Below are 16,398 nucleotides of genomic sequence, written 5' to 3' on the forward strand. Positions count from 1 at the left end.
AAGTATTGCACATATTTTTAAAGAATTCATTTTTTAAAAAAGGATTATCTTACTATAGAACAAATTTCTTTTAAAATAAGACAAAAGGTTTATCTTACATTTTCTTATATGTTTTCTGAATGAACATGGGTATTCATTACCTCTCCTTTATCTAATTAGAGTAGTGAATGCTACTTAAATTGTCTTTTCTGTAGCACACAAATTCACAACTCTCAGAATTTTAGGACCAAGTCTTTAAACCAGATAAGTACTATTAAATCTGATGGCAAATTTGTTTGATTCATTAGAACAATGCTTACATGACTCTTACTTCTAACAAAGAGATGTGATTGCTTTTCTTTACCAGAATATAATTATGAATTTTTTAATTTGTATGTTATTCTGGAAGGAAATTTCAAACACCTGATTTTTTCATTATTTCAAAAGCAGAAGTTAAATTTTTTTACAATTTTTTTTTTTGCTATTGCTGTCTTAATTGAACTTTATTAATAGATCTTAAAACTGTCTGTGGTAAAAAGAATAGTGCATATTGATTATTAACTCTCTGTAAGGCCATCATGGGATTTCAACGTGGACTATGTTTAATCTTGACAACTTTTATAAAAAATTCTCACAGTTTTTAATGTGACTGTTCACAGCAAAGCAAATTAAGAAACTGTCCATGTAGTCATCTGAGTGTGAAGATTTCAATGGCCATCCTGTTCTCAGTGCAAGTATCACTGACATTATGAACATAACAGAGCAAGATTTTGGAAAGCAAATTTTGACTTGGTATAAAATGACTTCTTCCCCTTCCTCAAACAGCCAGATTGAATTCTGAAGACAAGCTGTGTATACGTGCTGCTATGTGTGGCGCTGTGCACTCAGACCTTACAGTGGTTTGCTTAAGATAAATTTACAAACATTATTAAAAAAAATAAAAAATGCTGGGAGAGTGAAGAAAGTAAATGCCAGATATTAAAAACCACGTGGATAAATAATGCCTCTGTGTCCTTCCTTCCAAAACCAAACAAGAGCAAATCAAACAAACTCACCCCAAACCTTCTTCAGAAACCTTGGAATGCAAGCACTGGTCCAGACCGTAACCCTTTAAATTCTGTACGAAGCAATGTTTCTTCAATTCTGTAAGCCCTGACCAAAGGGCTCGAGACCGCTGCCCGCTGTGCCTCACTCATGCTAAAATTTCTGAGTTGTTAAAGCAGCAGCAAACACATTGAACTGTTTCCAAAAGAAACCCTCACATCTTGGATTACAAAGTTTACCATTTGCCTTGTTTGTAAAGAGAAGCAGCAATTTCCTTGTGCGACCTAGCGTTTGATTCTGGAGTGAAGGCCCTACTGAATTTGACAGGACAAAGGATGTGCTCCCAAAATCTTTTTTTAGCAGTTCTTGCAGTGGTATATTTTCTGACAAAACATGAGTGCTTTTCTCTAAATAATCAGCTATATCTCCATGGAGGGAAGGGCAATCACTTTGTACAAAGCTTCAGGTTTAGACTATCAAAGAATTATTTTATTTAAAAAATTATTATAGACGCAGTTGGCCACTGCTTAATTTGCAAATACCTAAGAAACCCTTGAAGCACGGGTGTTTTCTGATCTGTGTAAAGTTCCCTCTGACTTGCAGATTCCTGCACTTCCACAGATGTTTTGTTTTGAGGAACTTGCCCCAGCAAAGAACAACAGGTATCGAACGTTTCACTAATAAAAAAAGTCAACGTTAAAAATGGCTAATTGAACGCATACAAATAAACATAGGCTGTGTAACCTCGGCCATTTCATAGTACAAATATTAATAACAGGAAAGACTGAAATTTACCCAGCAGCATGTACAACAGTGACTACACTGGATATACCTGACAGTGAAGGTTACAATACCAATCATCAGGTCTTCTCCATCCTGACGATGCCATTTACAACAGTAACTCTTCAGTTCTGCTTCGCTCTCCTAAAACGGATGGAAATAGTTACAGCAAATTGTTTCTTATGGAATCGCTTGGCGTCTTTACAAGCCACTCGCATTTGAAGCAGGATCCACGGTTTATAGAGTATTCTAAAAGTACCCATGTAGGCTTTCATATGGCATTTCACTGCAAAACAAATCCATAATGTGTGAAAACCAGGTTTATATCAACCTGCAGAAGCCAGTTGATAAAATTCATGGACCAATTCTTAAAATCTAAGCTATAAAGAGAATGAAATGTATTAAAAGATTTGAGGTTTATAAAAAGTAACCTTTTTATACCATATTTTTACTTTACAAAAATATTGAAATAATTCATGAGTTTTTCACTCTGCACCAGCTTTAAAAAAAATACTATCAAATTTTGACTTGCACCTTTAATGCTTCTGAAAGCACCATCAGGGGATACTTTTAACATAAAGAAGGATACCATTGACTAGATTTAGGGAGGTATTTAAAACCCAAAAGCTTGCAGCAAAAGCACTCTATTACAAGAGATTCAACGTAATTTTTAGACGTATCTGGACACAAGTCTTGAACAGGCAGAAGAGGATCTTCCACATAACTTGCTTATATTATACTTCGGTGAATATACTTACTAAGACGTGGCTGAAAGCCTTTAAAAGACATCACTTTCACCTTGGGTGGGAAAAATCAGAGCTGTCTCTACACGTTGAGAACTTGATTGGTCTTTCCTGCTTCTTGTTCTGGTAGGGCTCGTGCCACTCGTTATCTGTCCCTCAGGCAATATCAACCTTGCAGTTATACAATGTTTGGCACTAGAAGGGTATGGCATGTCACAGTCTCTTGTCACCCCTGCATACATTCACACACTGAATCATGCATTCTCAGTCCTGAAACAGAGAAGTTTCAGTGTGTTCATCTCCTCGTAGTTTCTTCCGAAATATCTGAATGGGGTCCTCCAAAAAGTTTAGAATACGAAAACTATACTTCCCTGTTCTTTTACACATATATATATATTTTTGCAAATTGAACACTGAATCATGATTATCATTTAATTTACATCACTACGTGCTAGAGCTCCTTATTTCTCCTGAAAACCAGAAGTGAGCTGCATAGGATTTCTGTTGAAAGTAACATAAAGAACTTAAATTGCATTTTAAAAGACTTTGAAATTCCACAGAAAACAAACAGTTCTGGTAGTATTAATGTTTATGACCTAATTAATCAGAATTTAGTTTACTTTCCATTGACAGCCTTACAAACATGATGATGTATCTTTTTAGTTAAGAACTATTTTGCAAACTTACTCTAACCTGAATCATTGATTTATGGGAGTGTTGAAGACTACTATGCTCCTATTTTTTTCCCCAGAAAACAGTTTTCATAACAGCAACATTGAGTGCTACAGTTTTGTTATTTTTGAAAAGGTTTTTCTTGTTTGTTTTTGCCATTGATGCAAATATCAATCATTCATTTCTAAAATAAAATGCACTACTGGCTAAAGTTGAAAGCTCTGGTCAGAGCTTTCCTATTGGTTTGATTGTAAGTACTGTGCAGTCAGAGTTTCATAGCAGCACGGAGTCGTGGGTGAGTTTCCCCAGCTGAAGTAACTGATCTGTATGTGTGGGTCAGGGTTTGGGTTCTTTTGAGGCTTTCAGGTGACGCTGCTGTATCAGTGTCCTGCAGATAGACTGCACACAGTGGATCAAATGATAATCATGATGATAGCCAGACTAAGAACACTACAGCTTGCTGCTCTACTTGTAGTACGCAGTTTAGTTATTCCTACAGCCCTACTGTCAACCCTTAATTTGGACTGTAATGTCGGAGCTTCTTCAAGCTGTGTTTTTGTTCCATTTACAATGTGGTTTCATATTCCAAGCGCTCCTGGATAAGGGCATCATCTTTATACTGTAGCCGTGGAGGAGCAGGGGAACATTCAAACGCTAAGATCGCCTTCCTCAGGCTCCTGTCCAACACGTGTCTCTCCCACGCTGGGTACCTGTTCCTGAACAGATCGATTTTAATGACAGACTCCTCAATCCTTGGTGGCCGGGATGAAGGTGTGGACGGTGCGGTGGGTCTCACCTGAAACACAGGCACACACCCATCCCTCTCCGCGAATTTTTGATCCCGCTCGCTCGTGACACTCCGGTTGTTGGAGATGGACCGTAGAGTGTTTGTTGCCACTTCTGGGGGTAGGGTGAAGGCAGCGGCAGGGTCCTCACAAGCACAGCTTGGCGACTGCCCAAACCTTGGTCCGTTGGGGTGAAAGAAGGCATAGTACATTAGCATAAAAACAATGCCTGTTAAAAAGCTGCTGAACACTACACACAGTGCTGGTATGGCAAATGCATCAGAGATTGGTGGGGCCTTGTACAGATACCAGAGAGCACTCAAGGCGGTGTTTTCTAAAAGGATCACAAAATAGTAAATGAAAAGCCTACAGCGTGTCCTTCCTTCCTTGACATTGAACCAGCTGAAGATATAGATTATCCCAACAACCATGTCGAAAACTATCTCCTCCCATTTAGTGATGCAAAACTCTGTCTCGCAGTGGACGATCCAGAAGGTCATGATGCACCAGTGCAGCACAATGAAGATCCCAAAGTACAGCTGGAAAACCGAGGCAAACAGAGCAAAAGTAATAACCCTTGCTGCAATTGTGAAGAAATGCCAGCAAAACTGGATTATAACAGCCATATAACTGATGGGTTTCTTGTCATCACGGGAGTCACGGAGGGCCTTTTGGTAGGAAGCCAAAGCCCAAGCCAGGGATACAAGAGATGCTGCAGCAGTAAGACCTAGGAGGAAACAGGAGATGCAGTTAAGGCATAATTAGTATATCAGCACTTAGTTGAAACCGGTGAGATCCTTGCTGCTTTAAATGTGCTCTTCACCACTCACATGACAAAATCTCTTGCTTCTCCTTTAGCTCAGTCAGCACTGAGAAATGGACCTCTACTGCTGAGATTTCATTCCCCTTATAAGCACGCTGTCGTGTTGGATACACACGAACAAGAGTGGCTAGCAAACTACACTCTGAAAAGCTTCTCTAGCAAATTTAGGTTTGAAACGAATTCCTTAATTCACAGCTTTCAGCAAGTTGGGAATAGGTGTCTCTGTCAGCTGTGTGATTTAACAGGACCCACTGTTGTTATTGTTTTAAAGAAAGAATATGAATTTTCTGATATTGATAAGCCATTAAAGAAGCCTAATATAAAGCAACCAAGTCTTTCTAATTAAAATACTGGCATCATGTACATATAAACTAAATCAATAACAATGTAAGCATAAATCTACCTTTTTAAAATAAATTAATGTAACTCTTGTTACATCAAAGTTTAACTGCTTTACTCTTACTGAGGGAAAAGTATTGCCTATTTTGATATTTCCACCGCTTTTAAACAGAATTTTAGTAAGTAGAAAATGTCAAAACTCCATTTTCTTCCAGTTGGAAATTCAATTAATTTTAGAAATGTTGCAATTTTCTACTGAATTAAAATTCTGAGTATAGATGCTCCTAAGGTAGGGAGTTTGTTCGTATCGCCATTCTGTCTCCCATATAGCGCAGAATTGCCTATTTATAAGGCCCTGAACTATAATATTTCTGGAAAACCTGTCAAATATTTCTCACAAAAAGAATTCAATATAAAATTATTTCTTATGAGATTTTCAAACATTATTTTTGTGAAAATAATTCATATTCACTAGAAGATATGAAAACCATAAAACAAATTTTTAAAAAAACCTTTCTATGCTTATTTTGAATGTGTATTATTCTTTTTTCCTCAAGTGAGTTTGATTGTTGTTGGTAGGTAAACTTAAAAAAAAAGTTGCTTTGCAACTGAATCTAGGTTTTAAACTAATCTGTTACTTCCATACACTACCAGAAAAATGCCTTACATTCCCATTTAAGAAGTGATATAGTTCAGCATAATTATTCAAATGCTTAACGCTTACATAGCATTCTGTTAGAAATGAATGATAATTCTTCTTTACAGATGATTAATTTTTATTTACTTACCACTTGTATCAAGCTGCTTTGGATGGAAATGGGAATTCAATTGAAATGCAAAAACCTGGCCTTTTTAGTGTATTTATTATCTAAATAAAATTGCAATAAATATGTTGTATACAGAGGAAAAATGTATCAAACATTTTATACGTAAAACTGGTTTATTACCAAAGCAAATTTTATATACAGTTAATGAATGAATTCATACGTCTCAGCATCCCAGACTGAGAATTTATTCATAGACCATTTAAAGATAATGATGCTTCGGCTTACTCTATTTCTAAGCAGTTCCTTAACTTTGAACTAGTTATTGAAGTAAATCAGACTGAAATGAAGAAAACATTTCTTTTGTCTGCTGTTAACAGCTGTTTAATCATTTCAACAACCTTTGGTTCTGGATGCATAGACAGTATTTTTCTTCTCTGTTCAATAGCTTTCTTTAGAACCTAATCATCAAGAATCTTACATATTATAAATTCTATGCAAATTTTGTTAATACAGAGTGGTAAGTTTAAGCCTAAATACATGTTGCTATTCACTTTTGAAAAAGAAGTTTATTTTAAAAAAGAAAAATGTAGGTTATGGATGTAATACCTGATTCTGAAGGAAAAAAAATCTATTTAAGCAATCCACCTGGCTTAACAAACTAAGATTTTGCTCAGTAGGTAGTACAGAGGGATTCATTGCTTTCAGGAGGGACTGTGTTTGTCAGTGTTTCTCCCTCAGTCACTGGCAGGGTGCTAATTACGTTGTGAGCTCCCATGAATCCATGAATTTAAAAAACCTTTGTTTTAAAAATAAAATAATAAACAGTCAGCAGAAATATAGAACAAGCTTAGGATTCCAGGGAGAATTTTTAATAAAACATCATTTTTCTTCCCACACAGATGCCCGGAGGCCAAAACAGCAACGTTACTTCTGGAATCCTCCTTCATGGAGGGAATAAACTATCAACAATGAAGACAGGAAGGAGACATGGTATAAATTGTTATTTTCATTTCTGACATGTATATTTGCTTTTCACGCTAGGCTGCCTTTCAGTGACCACTGCCTCTGGAGACAACACCAACAGCTGAAAACGTAAGATCTCATTTTCCTGTAAGAATGTTTTAAGTATTGAAAAAACACAGTTCATTTCCCTTATGAAATGAAAAGTTTGGAAAGGCAGATGAATAGGATAAAGGATAAGAGAATCTTTCAATACAAATGAGCCACTTTGAGCAAGAGCTCAAAAATAGCATTATCAGCACAGGAAAGAATAATGTGAGAGAGAAATCCATGTATTTTCTTTGCAAATCTAACTGTAATGACCTCACACACTCCCCCAGAGGTTTGTAGAGATAGCATCAGTTTTGCATTAGGAGGTGTAAAATCATTCAATAATGCACACAGACTGTTCCAAATAAAATGTTAAAATTCATAGGAATTTCCAATGTTCTAATGCTAATTAATTCATAGTCATTGTCTGGGACGGAAAGAAGCAAGTACAGCAGCAATGTAATTCTGTTATTTAAATAGTCATTAATACAGAAACATCCTTTGCTTTTACAGAACAAACTCAGGGATACTGGCATACGGGAGAGAAAAGGAGACAAGGGAATATACAAAAGGGAAGGACTGCCAGTTAAAGCATTATGTATCTACTCTTGTGCTATTGGCAATGGTGTTAGGGATACAGAATTGAGATAAGGCTAAATGCTCCATTGGCACCATCCATTTTTCCTTATTGATGAGACCAAGCACTAAAGAATTATTAAAAGTATAATTAATAATGAGAGCAATAATGTAAAAGTGATGCAAATGGCAGTTTGCTAATGAAGAAATGTCACTATTTAAATAATTCACTGGGAATGGTTAGAGATAAAGTGAATTATTGTAGTACTGAATGGCTAATTCATTAATTAGAACATATCGATGCATTTGCTGAGTATGTGCTCGTAGAAACCTCTTTATCCATATTTCAAAAGAAGAACTAAAAAAAATTTCTATTACTAGCAAAACAAAACTTTAAAGGCACTAGTATGGCACCAGGAAAAAAGAATAGAATGTCCTATAGACCTGAGGGAAAACAAATAATTTGTAACAACGCAGGTGGTTTAACTTCTGCAGTCAGGAAGGCTTATTTGCCATTCAGAAGTGAACAGAGACGATTGGACCATGATCTGTGGAGCCACCGTTCATGAAGAACAAGCACCAGCTTTCCCGCTTGCTCAGCTGCAGCCTCCGCACTGACTCTTCGGGCACCGCAGCAGCTTTCTGGTGTATTTGACAGCCTTGTATACAAGAGTCTTGTATTTAGGGTCTTGATCTTGGAAATCAAGATTAACTAGCCATTCTCAGTGAATATATACTCAAGAAACGATATGGTCATCTGTTACAGACTGTTGTCTGTAACAGTCCAGGAAAGCAGGAATTCTATAAAATGGCCTTGGGAAACATGAAAGCATGTTCCTGTTTCTTCCTTTTCTAAAGCTGAACCTTCAAATATTTTCTGCAGTATATGATTTGGTCTCTAAAGTTCTGTCCTGAAGAGGAAGAAACACAGGCTTTGCACAGGAAAAAGATCACTTCACATATTGCATCAGGCAAATGATACTTTTGTTTGTTTCTAAAATGGACACCCAAAATCTCTGAATAGCGACTAGTCGGGAGTGTACCCACCCACCTCCAGCCTTCGTAGCTTAGCCCATCGACAATAGTCTCAATAGTGAGACTAGCCAATAAGGCATTGTATTAGGACAACTTTCTGTCAGGAACTAGTTAGAAACTGTTTTGAGTGAAAAAAGGCAATTTAACCTCTTTTATTCTGTTAACGGTTTGCATTACTTAATTATATTATTTGTATAAAGGAATGACAACTTTGTAATTACAGATGAGATTCAGATGTCCTTAAGATAGTGCACTTCCTGTCTGAAAACAAAGAACAGAATTGCCTTGGTTGAATTATAATTTTAACTTCCTTCCCTGGAAATGATTCATTTCTCCATATATAAGAGATGTTCTTGCATTTAATAGAGCGTGGCATATCTGCACTGGTATTTTAAATATAATACATAATACACTGCAACGAGCTACAGCTCATTAAAGACAAGATAAAAAAAACACGAACATGAGATTCACAAGTGAAAGCAAACATATATGAGGGAAAAGAGAATATATACAGAAATGGATACATTCACAAATGTAATATTATTTCAGGGAAGCAAGCTGAAATAGCTACAGGAGAGCCAATGAAGTTCTCCTCAATGGTACTTGTGAGAAGTTTGACTGAAATGTTCATGAGTAATCTAAATAGAATTGCTCACAACAGATAAGGGTTTTCCGTATTACATCTCTGCTTGGCAATTCACAACTTAATTGTATCCTGCTGACACCTCTGCCTTTGCATTATGGTTCTCCCAAACACGCACAATTTATTTAACTTTGAGGAAAGCAATTCAATGTCTAAGCAGCATATATGATTTACTAGTTTGTATTTTTCTCCCACTCCCACAATATAATCTTGATTGGGGTGTAACTGAAAAAATATGGGTCTCATTCTCGCACTAATTTTATCTTACTCCTGATTTGTACTTGAGAGAGTAAAGGCATATTCAGGTCCATAAACTACTTTTTTTCTAATCACATCAGTCCATAGATCCTATACAGAATAAGTACAGAACACCTCAGGTCGGCTGAAAACCCTACAAATGAATGAACTGATCAGAGAAAGTGCTCCTTGACATTGGAGCAACCAACCTGATTTCAGAAATCAAACTGCTGCCAAGGCTTCTGTCTCTGCTTCATCCTTCCTTTTTAAACTTGTACTCATCATTTCCAGGAGTAAATTCATGTAAAAGCAGGAATACCAAACGCAGCAGGACATATGGGCATGACAACATTGCCTGGGATCTGGGATCATGAAACACTTTTTAAGAAAGCCTATTTTTACGAGCTTCCTACCCAGCTGAAGAAGTGACATTATATGTATCCAAGCTTCCAGGTACTTCTCTGAACCAAAGCCAAGGATGTCTAACATTCATAGTCCCCCTTAAGGCCTTAATGCTGTAGGAAACTGTATATCATGACTGCATCCTCCAGCTTCAGAAACTGGCTTGCTATATTTACACAGCTTTTGCCATGCTGCTCTGCAAGTATTGCCACAAGCTTGACGTTCATGTGGAGGCTTGACAATAGTTTATGGGTTTCTGCACTAATTCTTTTATTCCTATACACTAGTATGGCAATGTATGACATGGTATACACATCGTGCTTCCACATGTGGTTTCATACACAGGACGTTTTGCATGCTTCAGGGGCAGCTTTTGATCATATCAGGGGCTGTGTGTCCAGGTTCTCAATATGTGTTTCATGCTCGTGGGTCTCATTCCCTCACCAATACTGTGAGATGAAACCTAAAGATGAAGCTTACTTTTTTATGCTTTCCTATTATCTAAAGGGATAACAATATAAACTCTTGCCCTCACCTGGGTTATTTCCTTCCTTGATGACTGCAGATGTAGCCTGCTGGGGTAAGCTGTAACACTGTACTGAAGTATCCGTACTGGAATCTGTCCTTACAGCCTTAAGCGTCTGTCATCAGGTTTCATAGTCAGGGACATTTCATGTACAAGGATCCTTGCTGACACAGTGTTTGCTGGCACATTTCTTTTATCAGAAGAGGGAAGCACCACTAACTTAATGTCTGCAGCCAGGTCCAACCCCCTAAAATATGCTGTACACTGATCTTAACATACTTTTCTGTACTCCAAGGTTTGCGGCCTTGCTGTCCAGGGTCATTCTCCATAAGCATGTTGCCAAGATAATCCTATTACTTTCCCACATCAGCAAGTTTGTCTTACATTAGCTGTCCTAAATCATAGTCAAAGGCTTTCTGTGCAATTGAAATAAGCTGCTTGAGGTCAGAAAGGGACTTTTTTTTTTCTTTCTTAGGGGCCACTAGATCTGATCGTGCCCAGATAGAAAAGGCAACCTACTGAAATATTCCACTTCTGTAGTTTTGCTTAGACTGTTCATTACCCACAAACATGGGAGTGGGATGCGTCTCTAGTAGTTCATATTTCCAGTGTTTGCCACAGGCTGCATTCACAAGGGGATATTCAAGGAAATATAGATGGTTTCATCAGCTCATCTGCCAACATTCAGCTTAACTTTCTCCCACTGCCTACTGGGGTGGGGTAGTGCAGCGTAAGGGATGACAGAAACCATTCCTTGTTGAAATGTAAGTCAGATTTATGCTTGACATTACTTCTCCTAAGTGTTATGTAATGCTTAGAGAACATGCTAGCATATATAGGAATAATTTCTCCCATGATTCCTTTCAGCTGCTTTCTATAGATACTTCTGGTGAGACAACTTCCAGCTGTTTCTTTAATTTGGCTCTCCACAACAACTTACCTTTGCCCTGGAAGTCTAGAAACATTATATATATTAAATGTTACTTTCAACCCTACTCATTTTACCTACTCCTAAATTTTTTCCAGCGGTGGTTTGGACTCTGTGTAGAGCACCAAAGTCAACTGACAAAAGTTTGGCTTATTGTACATACCTTTAGCAGATTCTTAGGGCCTGTACCAGACACCTGCCTAATGATTTGCTTCTTGCTGCACTCAAGGTCATATCCACCTTAGCAAATCTAACTGTTAGACATACTGTTGAGATGCTTCTGCTGAGCAGCAATCCTGGTCATAGGTCTAAACAGGTCTACAGCTGAATGATGGTCATAATTTTATTTCAAGCTAACATCAAGAACAGTTTCCCTTTGCCTCTCCCTCAAATCCAAACTAAGTCTTTTACCCAAATTTTGTTGTTAGTATCTCAGTTCTTTTGGAAACTATGAATAAAATCTACTACAGATAAAGAAAGTCAACTTAGCATGCAGGGACCACAAGAACCATAAAAGTTGGACCTCTCCTGTCTTTCAAGAGACAGTAATTCAGGCCTCTCTTTCTCCACAGACAGCTAATGATGAAAAGGTTTTGGGACACAACATCCAAAAGCTCTGCTACCTTTTCATCAATCTGTAAAAGTAATTGACTCTTTAAGATACTTGAACTGAAGTCACACTGCCAGAATACGCTAGCTAAGGCCAGTTACTAGCTGAGTCACTATCCTGGTGACCTCTTCTCCTCTCTCAGAAGTACATTTTCCTAGTATTTGTTAGTTTCTTGTTCTTCTAAAGACGTGTTATATTTATAAATTACAATTCAGGAGTCCTTATTAGCCACTAATCAAGTCCAGTCCTTCACAGGCAGTGACAACCATCAGGTACTCATGTATGTCATGCAGTCTGTATGCTGCCAGTCTTGGCAAGACAGCATGAGATCATTTCTCCTGTTAGGAAGCTAAACTTAGACTTCTGTACTTTCACAGCTAGACTCCTTGCCTGTTAGGTAATTTGGTATCTTTATATTCCAGTGAAGTATGTACAGCATAAACATACCCACTGACTCCAGGCTCATTTCCATGATTTGTACATTTCTTTTTGGCAAAAAGTGCTTTTGATGTCTTGAGGTTGCTGCAAGTAGCTTGTAGTAATCAAGGGATTATCTGGAGACTGCAGCAACTCCAAGCAGAACAAAACCTCTGCCATTACCTCTTGAGGAGAAACAACATCATGATAACATAATGCTAAGCTAAAGATAGGGCACCATCTATGGGAGAAGGCTCCATCTGCACTGCTCGTCCCAATGCACTGCACATATGGACACCTTCCATAAAGGCAACGGCAGAAGCAGAAGCACTTCTCCCTGCGGCCCAACAGGAGAAAGAGAAAAAGTTGTAGTCTACTAGACATAAAAAATCCTGTTAAAACATAAGTTTTGAGGAAACACCTTTCTGTTGATCCAAATTTCTGTGATTTTACCTTTATTTTTCTGTTGAGCTTTGATATACTTTTGCTTATGCAACTTCTGAACAAAGTTTCTCTTGGTATATTCCACTGATTTGGAGGAACCAGCCACACAGATTTTCACTCCATGGCTGCTAACAAGATCGACTGGAATTCTTTTATTTGAAACACTTTGGAAAAATATTCATCAAGTGAAAAAAAAAATGTACACTGTAAATGCCATTTAGATTATTCCAGTCTTTTATGAAAACAAAATACAGTTTTTCTTTAGGAATATGCAAATATTTTTTAAAAAAAGACATTGTATTTAGTCTACAACAGTGTACGGGAATGAATAGGGAGAAACTTAGTATTAGTACTTGTTTCTTTCACACAGTCACTGTGACCACCTGTCCCAAGGACTGTATGCCGTCCTTCCCAGTCCACAGGGCAGGGGCCTGCCAGACCCTGGCAGCTGGCTCGGGGCCGCTGCGGGTATGCACTGAGCCCGTACATCAAAAGACGGCAGGAAAGTAAAACTTCAGAATAACAGCTCTCAAAGCAACAATACAAAAGCCAGAACTAAAAAAGTCCATGATTTGGAAACTCATCCATTAAAGTGAAAACATGGTGGTGCTAGAAACAGCATTGGTTTCCTAATCAATTCTGCATAAAAGTGTTTTCTAATGTACTGGGTGTTAGTGCCCAGGTGCTGGCAGCAGGCAGGTGGGACACACGGGGCGGCCTCTGTGAGGAGAGGCCAGGGGCTGCCCTATGCCGGACACAGCCGGTTCCAGCCGGTTCCAGCCAGCTCCAACTGAGCCACTGCAGGCCGCAGCTGAGCCCGTCAGCCAAGATCGTGGCGCCTCTGGGAAAACATATTTAAGAAAGGGCAAAAACGCCTGATAGGCAGAGGAGGGGGCAAAAGAAGAAAGGAAGAAGAGCAGTGTAAGCACCAGGGTGAGAGAAGAAAGAGGAGGAGGAGGTGCTTCAGGTGCCGGTGGAAGAGGACCATGGTGGAACAGGTATTTCCCTGCAGCCTGTGAAGGACCACGGTGGAGCAGATATCCACCTTGCAGCCCGTGGATATTTCTTGAAGGAAACTGCAGCCTGTCGACAGCCCACACTGGAGCAGGTTTATCCTGAAGGAACTGTATCCCGTGGGAGGGACTCCATGCTGGAGCACAGGGAAAGTGTGAGGAGGAAGGAACAGGAGAGACAAAGTGTTATGGACTGACCACAACCCCCCATTCCCCATCATCCTGCGCCACTGAGGGGGAGGAGGTAGAAGGATCAGGAATGAAGGAATGAAGTTGAGGCTGGTAAAAAGTGGATGCAGGGGGGAAGGTGTTGTTTTAATTTGTCTTTGTTTCTCACTATCCACATCTATTTTAACTGGCAATAAATTAAATTAATTCTCTACAGGTCGAGTCTGTTTTGCCCGTGATGGTAATTAGTAAGGGATCTCCCTGTCTTTGCTCCAGCCCACATAGTTTGTCATCCTATTTTCTCCCCCTGTGCTGTTGAGGAGGTGGAGTAAGTGAGCAGCTGGATGGGCGTCTGGCTGCAGACTGCAGGTCAATCCACCATATCCAATGATCTCACTGCAATATATTTTTGCATGCACAAACCATACATGTGGTCATTAAAAAGCAACATTCAGGCTTCAGGGGCCAGGCTGTATCTGCTCCTTCCAGGACTATTCAAGAAAAAGACTTCCTTGCACAGGGATACGTGGAATCATACCTCAAACTTCTGTAAACTCTCCTCTGAAATGTGTCCTGCTACTTGCTGAGACCCTACAAGGCACTGGCCAGCTCAAAGAATGGATGTCTGGGAATGTCAAAGCTGCCACATAATTTCCTGAGATTTAATTAGATGATGTGGGAGCAGAATGCACCTAATACTCGAGAGGACTGGAATGTTACTACAATAACAGTTTTTCTATGTCTGTAGAGAAAAGTATAAATTCTGGAAAAAGGAAGAATATCTCAACAGTTGTTTGTTTCAATTTAACTTCGTCACAACAAATTGACTATCTTCTCTTTTTTTTTAGTGAAACATGCACAAAATTCAGTACTTCAGTGATGTGTTTCACGGATGTAAAAATACATTTAAAGTGAGATAGAATGATAACAATCAGTCAGTGTACAATATAAGGCACAGAGCTTTGCCTCATGCAGACTGAGTGAATCCCATACTTGTGTTAAAACAGGCACATAAGAATTCAAACATTTCAAACAAGGGAGAAAACATCCTTCCAAGGAATATTTACCTTCACTTTAAAAATGTACATTTTTTTCCAGTCTGACTTTACCTTTGGTTTTCAGCCACTGATTTGGCTGAAGTTCTGTAGAGTTCAAACAACTTCAGCGTAACATTTCAGAGATCTTCAGAATTTTAAAAGCAAAAGTTTCCAGGACATCAATTTTTCACTTAGAAGCCTTCAGTACCTTTGGAATAGCGTAATGTCAGGACATCCTTAGAGATATGTTTTTCTCTTTCTTTCATTCTTTCTTTTTTTTTGGGGGGAGGATCTCTCCTTCCCTTCTCAATATGCAATGATACTAGAGATCAAGGTATAATCTACAAAGAAGACTTGATGGTTAGTGGTATTTCCAAGCAGTTGTTTTTAAATTAATAGAACATACATGTGTCCACTTATGTAAAGACTAAACACTGGAAAAGGAGACGTGGACTTTGAAAGTCCCATCATATATAGCCCTCAGAATGAGGGCTTAAATCATTATTCCTGATAGCTCTAAGGCTCTTAATCATCTGTGTGGCTAAATGAATATCCATAGAAATGTCAAGAGCATGGACAAAGCAACTTTAAAACAAATTTTAAATATCTGAAGACAATTTTCCTAAGCCTGAAATGAGCTGGTGAAAGATGTATGTTCTTAGTATTAACCAAGCTTTCTGATTATGTTTTCCACCAGCATCCCACAAGCAAAACAGCTTGAAATGACCACCCTGGCTGCAATATGGTGGAATGTATCAGAAATAGTATCTGGCGGATCCAAACTATCTCTTCTAAGTATTTTTTTCAAGAGATACTGAATATCATAAAATACACATAGCAGTATCACACTGGCTCTAGAAATGTCTGTTGAGGATTTGGAAGAGGAAAGGCTAAATCAGTATTTCAAATACACCAGAGATTTTTTTTTTTTTTTTCAGATATTGCACTAGCAGTGGCCAGCATCCAACATAGAGAAGACTAGAAGCCAAGACATGTTTTGGCATGAAAAATATCCCAAATACCTTATACTAAGTCTTATTACAAATCAATAGCATGGGACCAGGTCACCGGCAATGAAACACTGACTCTATGCAGAAAGATAGCATGGGGCCATTACTCCCCTTAAAACTCCTGAAGCCAGAAGTTTAGGGTCGGCTTTCAGTGGTTCATAGGCTTGTATTTGCTTTCTGAAAGGGGATAAATTTCAGCCTCATTAAGCAACTGATATTTCTCCCACTTGCACATTAAAGTCATTCTGAAGTTAGTACCTTATTTGACACAATTTGTCTAAGAAATATTTTATATATATAGCATTTTTCTGTGTTTGCCTTTTAAGCTTCTCTAAGCATTTCAGCTCTGAAGAGATGCTGAGGATAATGC

The 16,398-nt window shown here is 38.4% G+C and overlaps 1 protein-coding gene across 1 annotated transcript in view; it reads right to left on the minus strand.

The window, feature by feature from the left end:
* Positions 1-3,783: 3,783 nt before the first annotated feature.
* XKR4 (XK related 4) overlaps positions 3,784-16,398 on the minus strand; it is an 85,009-nt gene continuing 72,394 nt past the window's right edge. The window contains exon 2 of the mRNA XM_009289338.2: positions 3,784-4,730. Coding sequence (XP_009287613.1) covers positions 3,784-4,730 — 947 coding nt within the window. The remainder of the gene's footprint in view (positions 4,731-16,398) is intronic.

This window comes from Aptenodytes forsteri, unplaced genomic scaffold (genome assembly GCF_000699145.1).
Source record: "Aptenodytes forsteri isolate BGI_AS27 unplaced genomic scaffold, ASM69914v1 Scaffold139, whole genome shotgun sequence".
Taxonomy (NCBI): Eukaryota; Metazoa; Chordata; class Aves; order Sphenisciformes; family Spheniscidae; genus Aptenodytes; species Aptenodytes forsteri.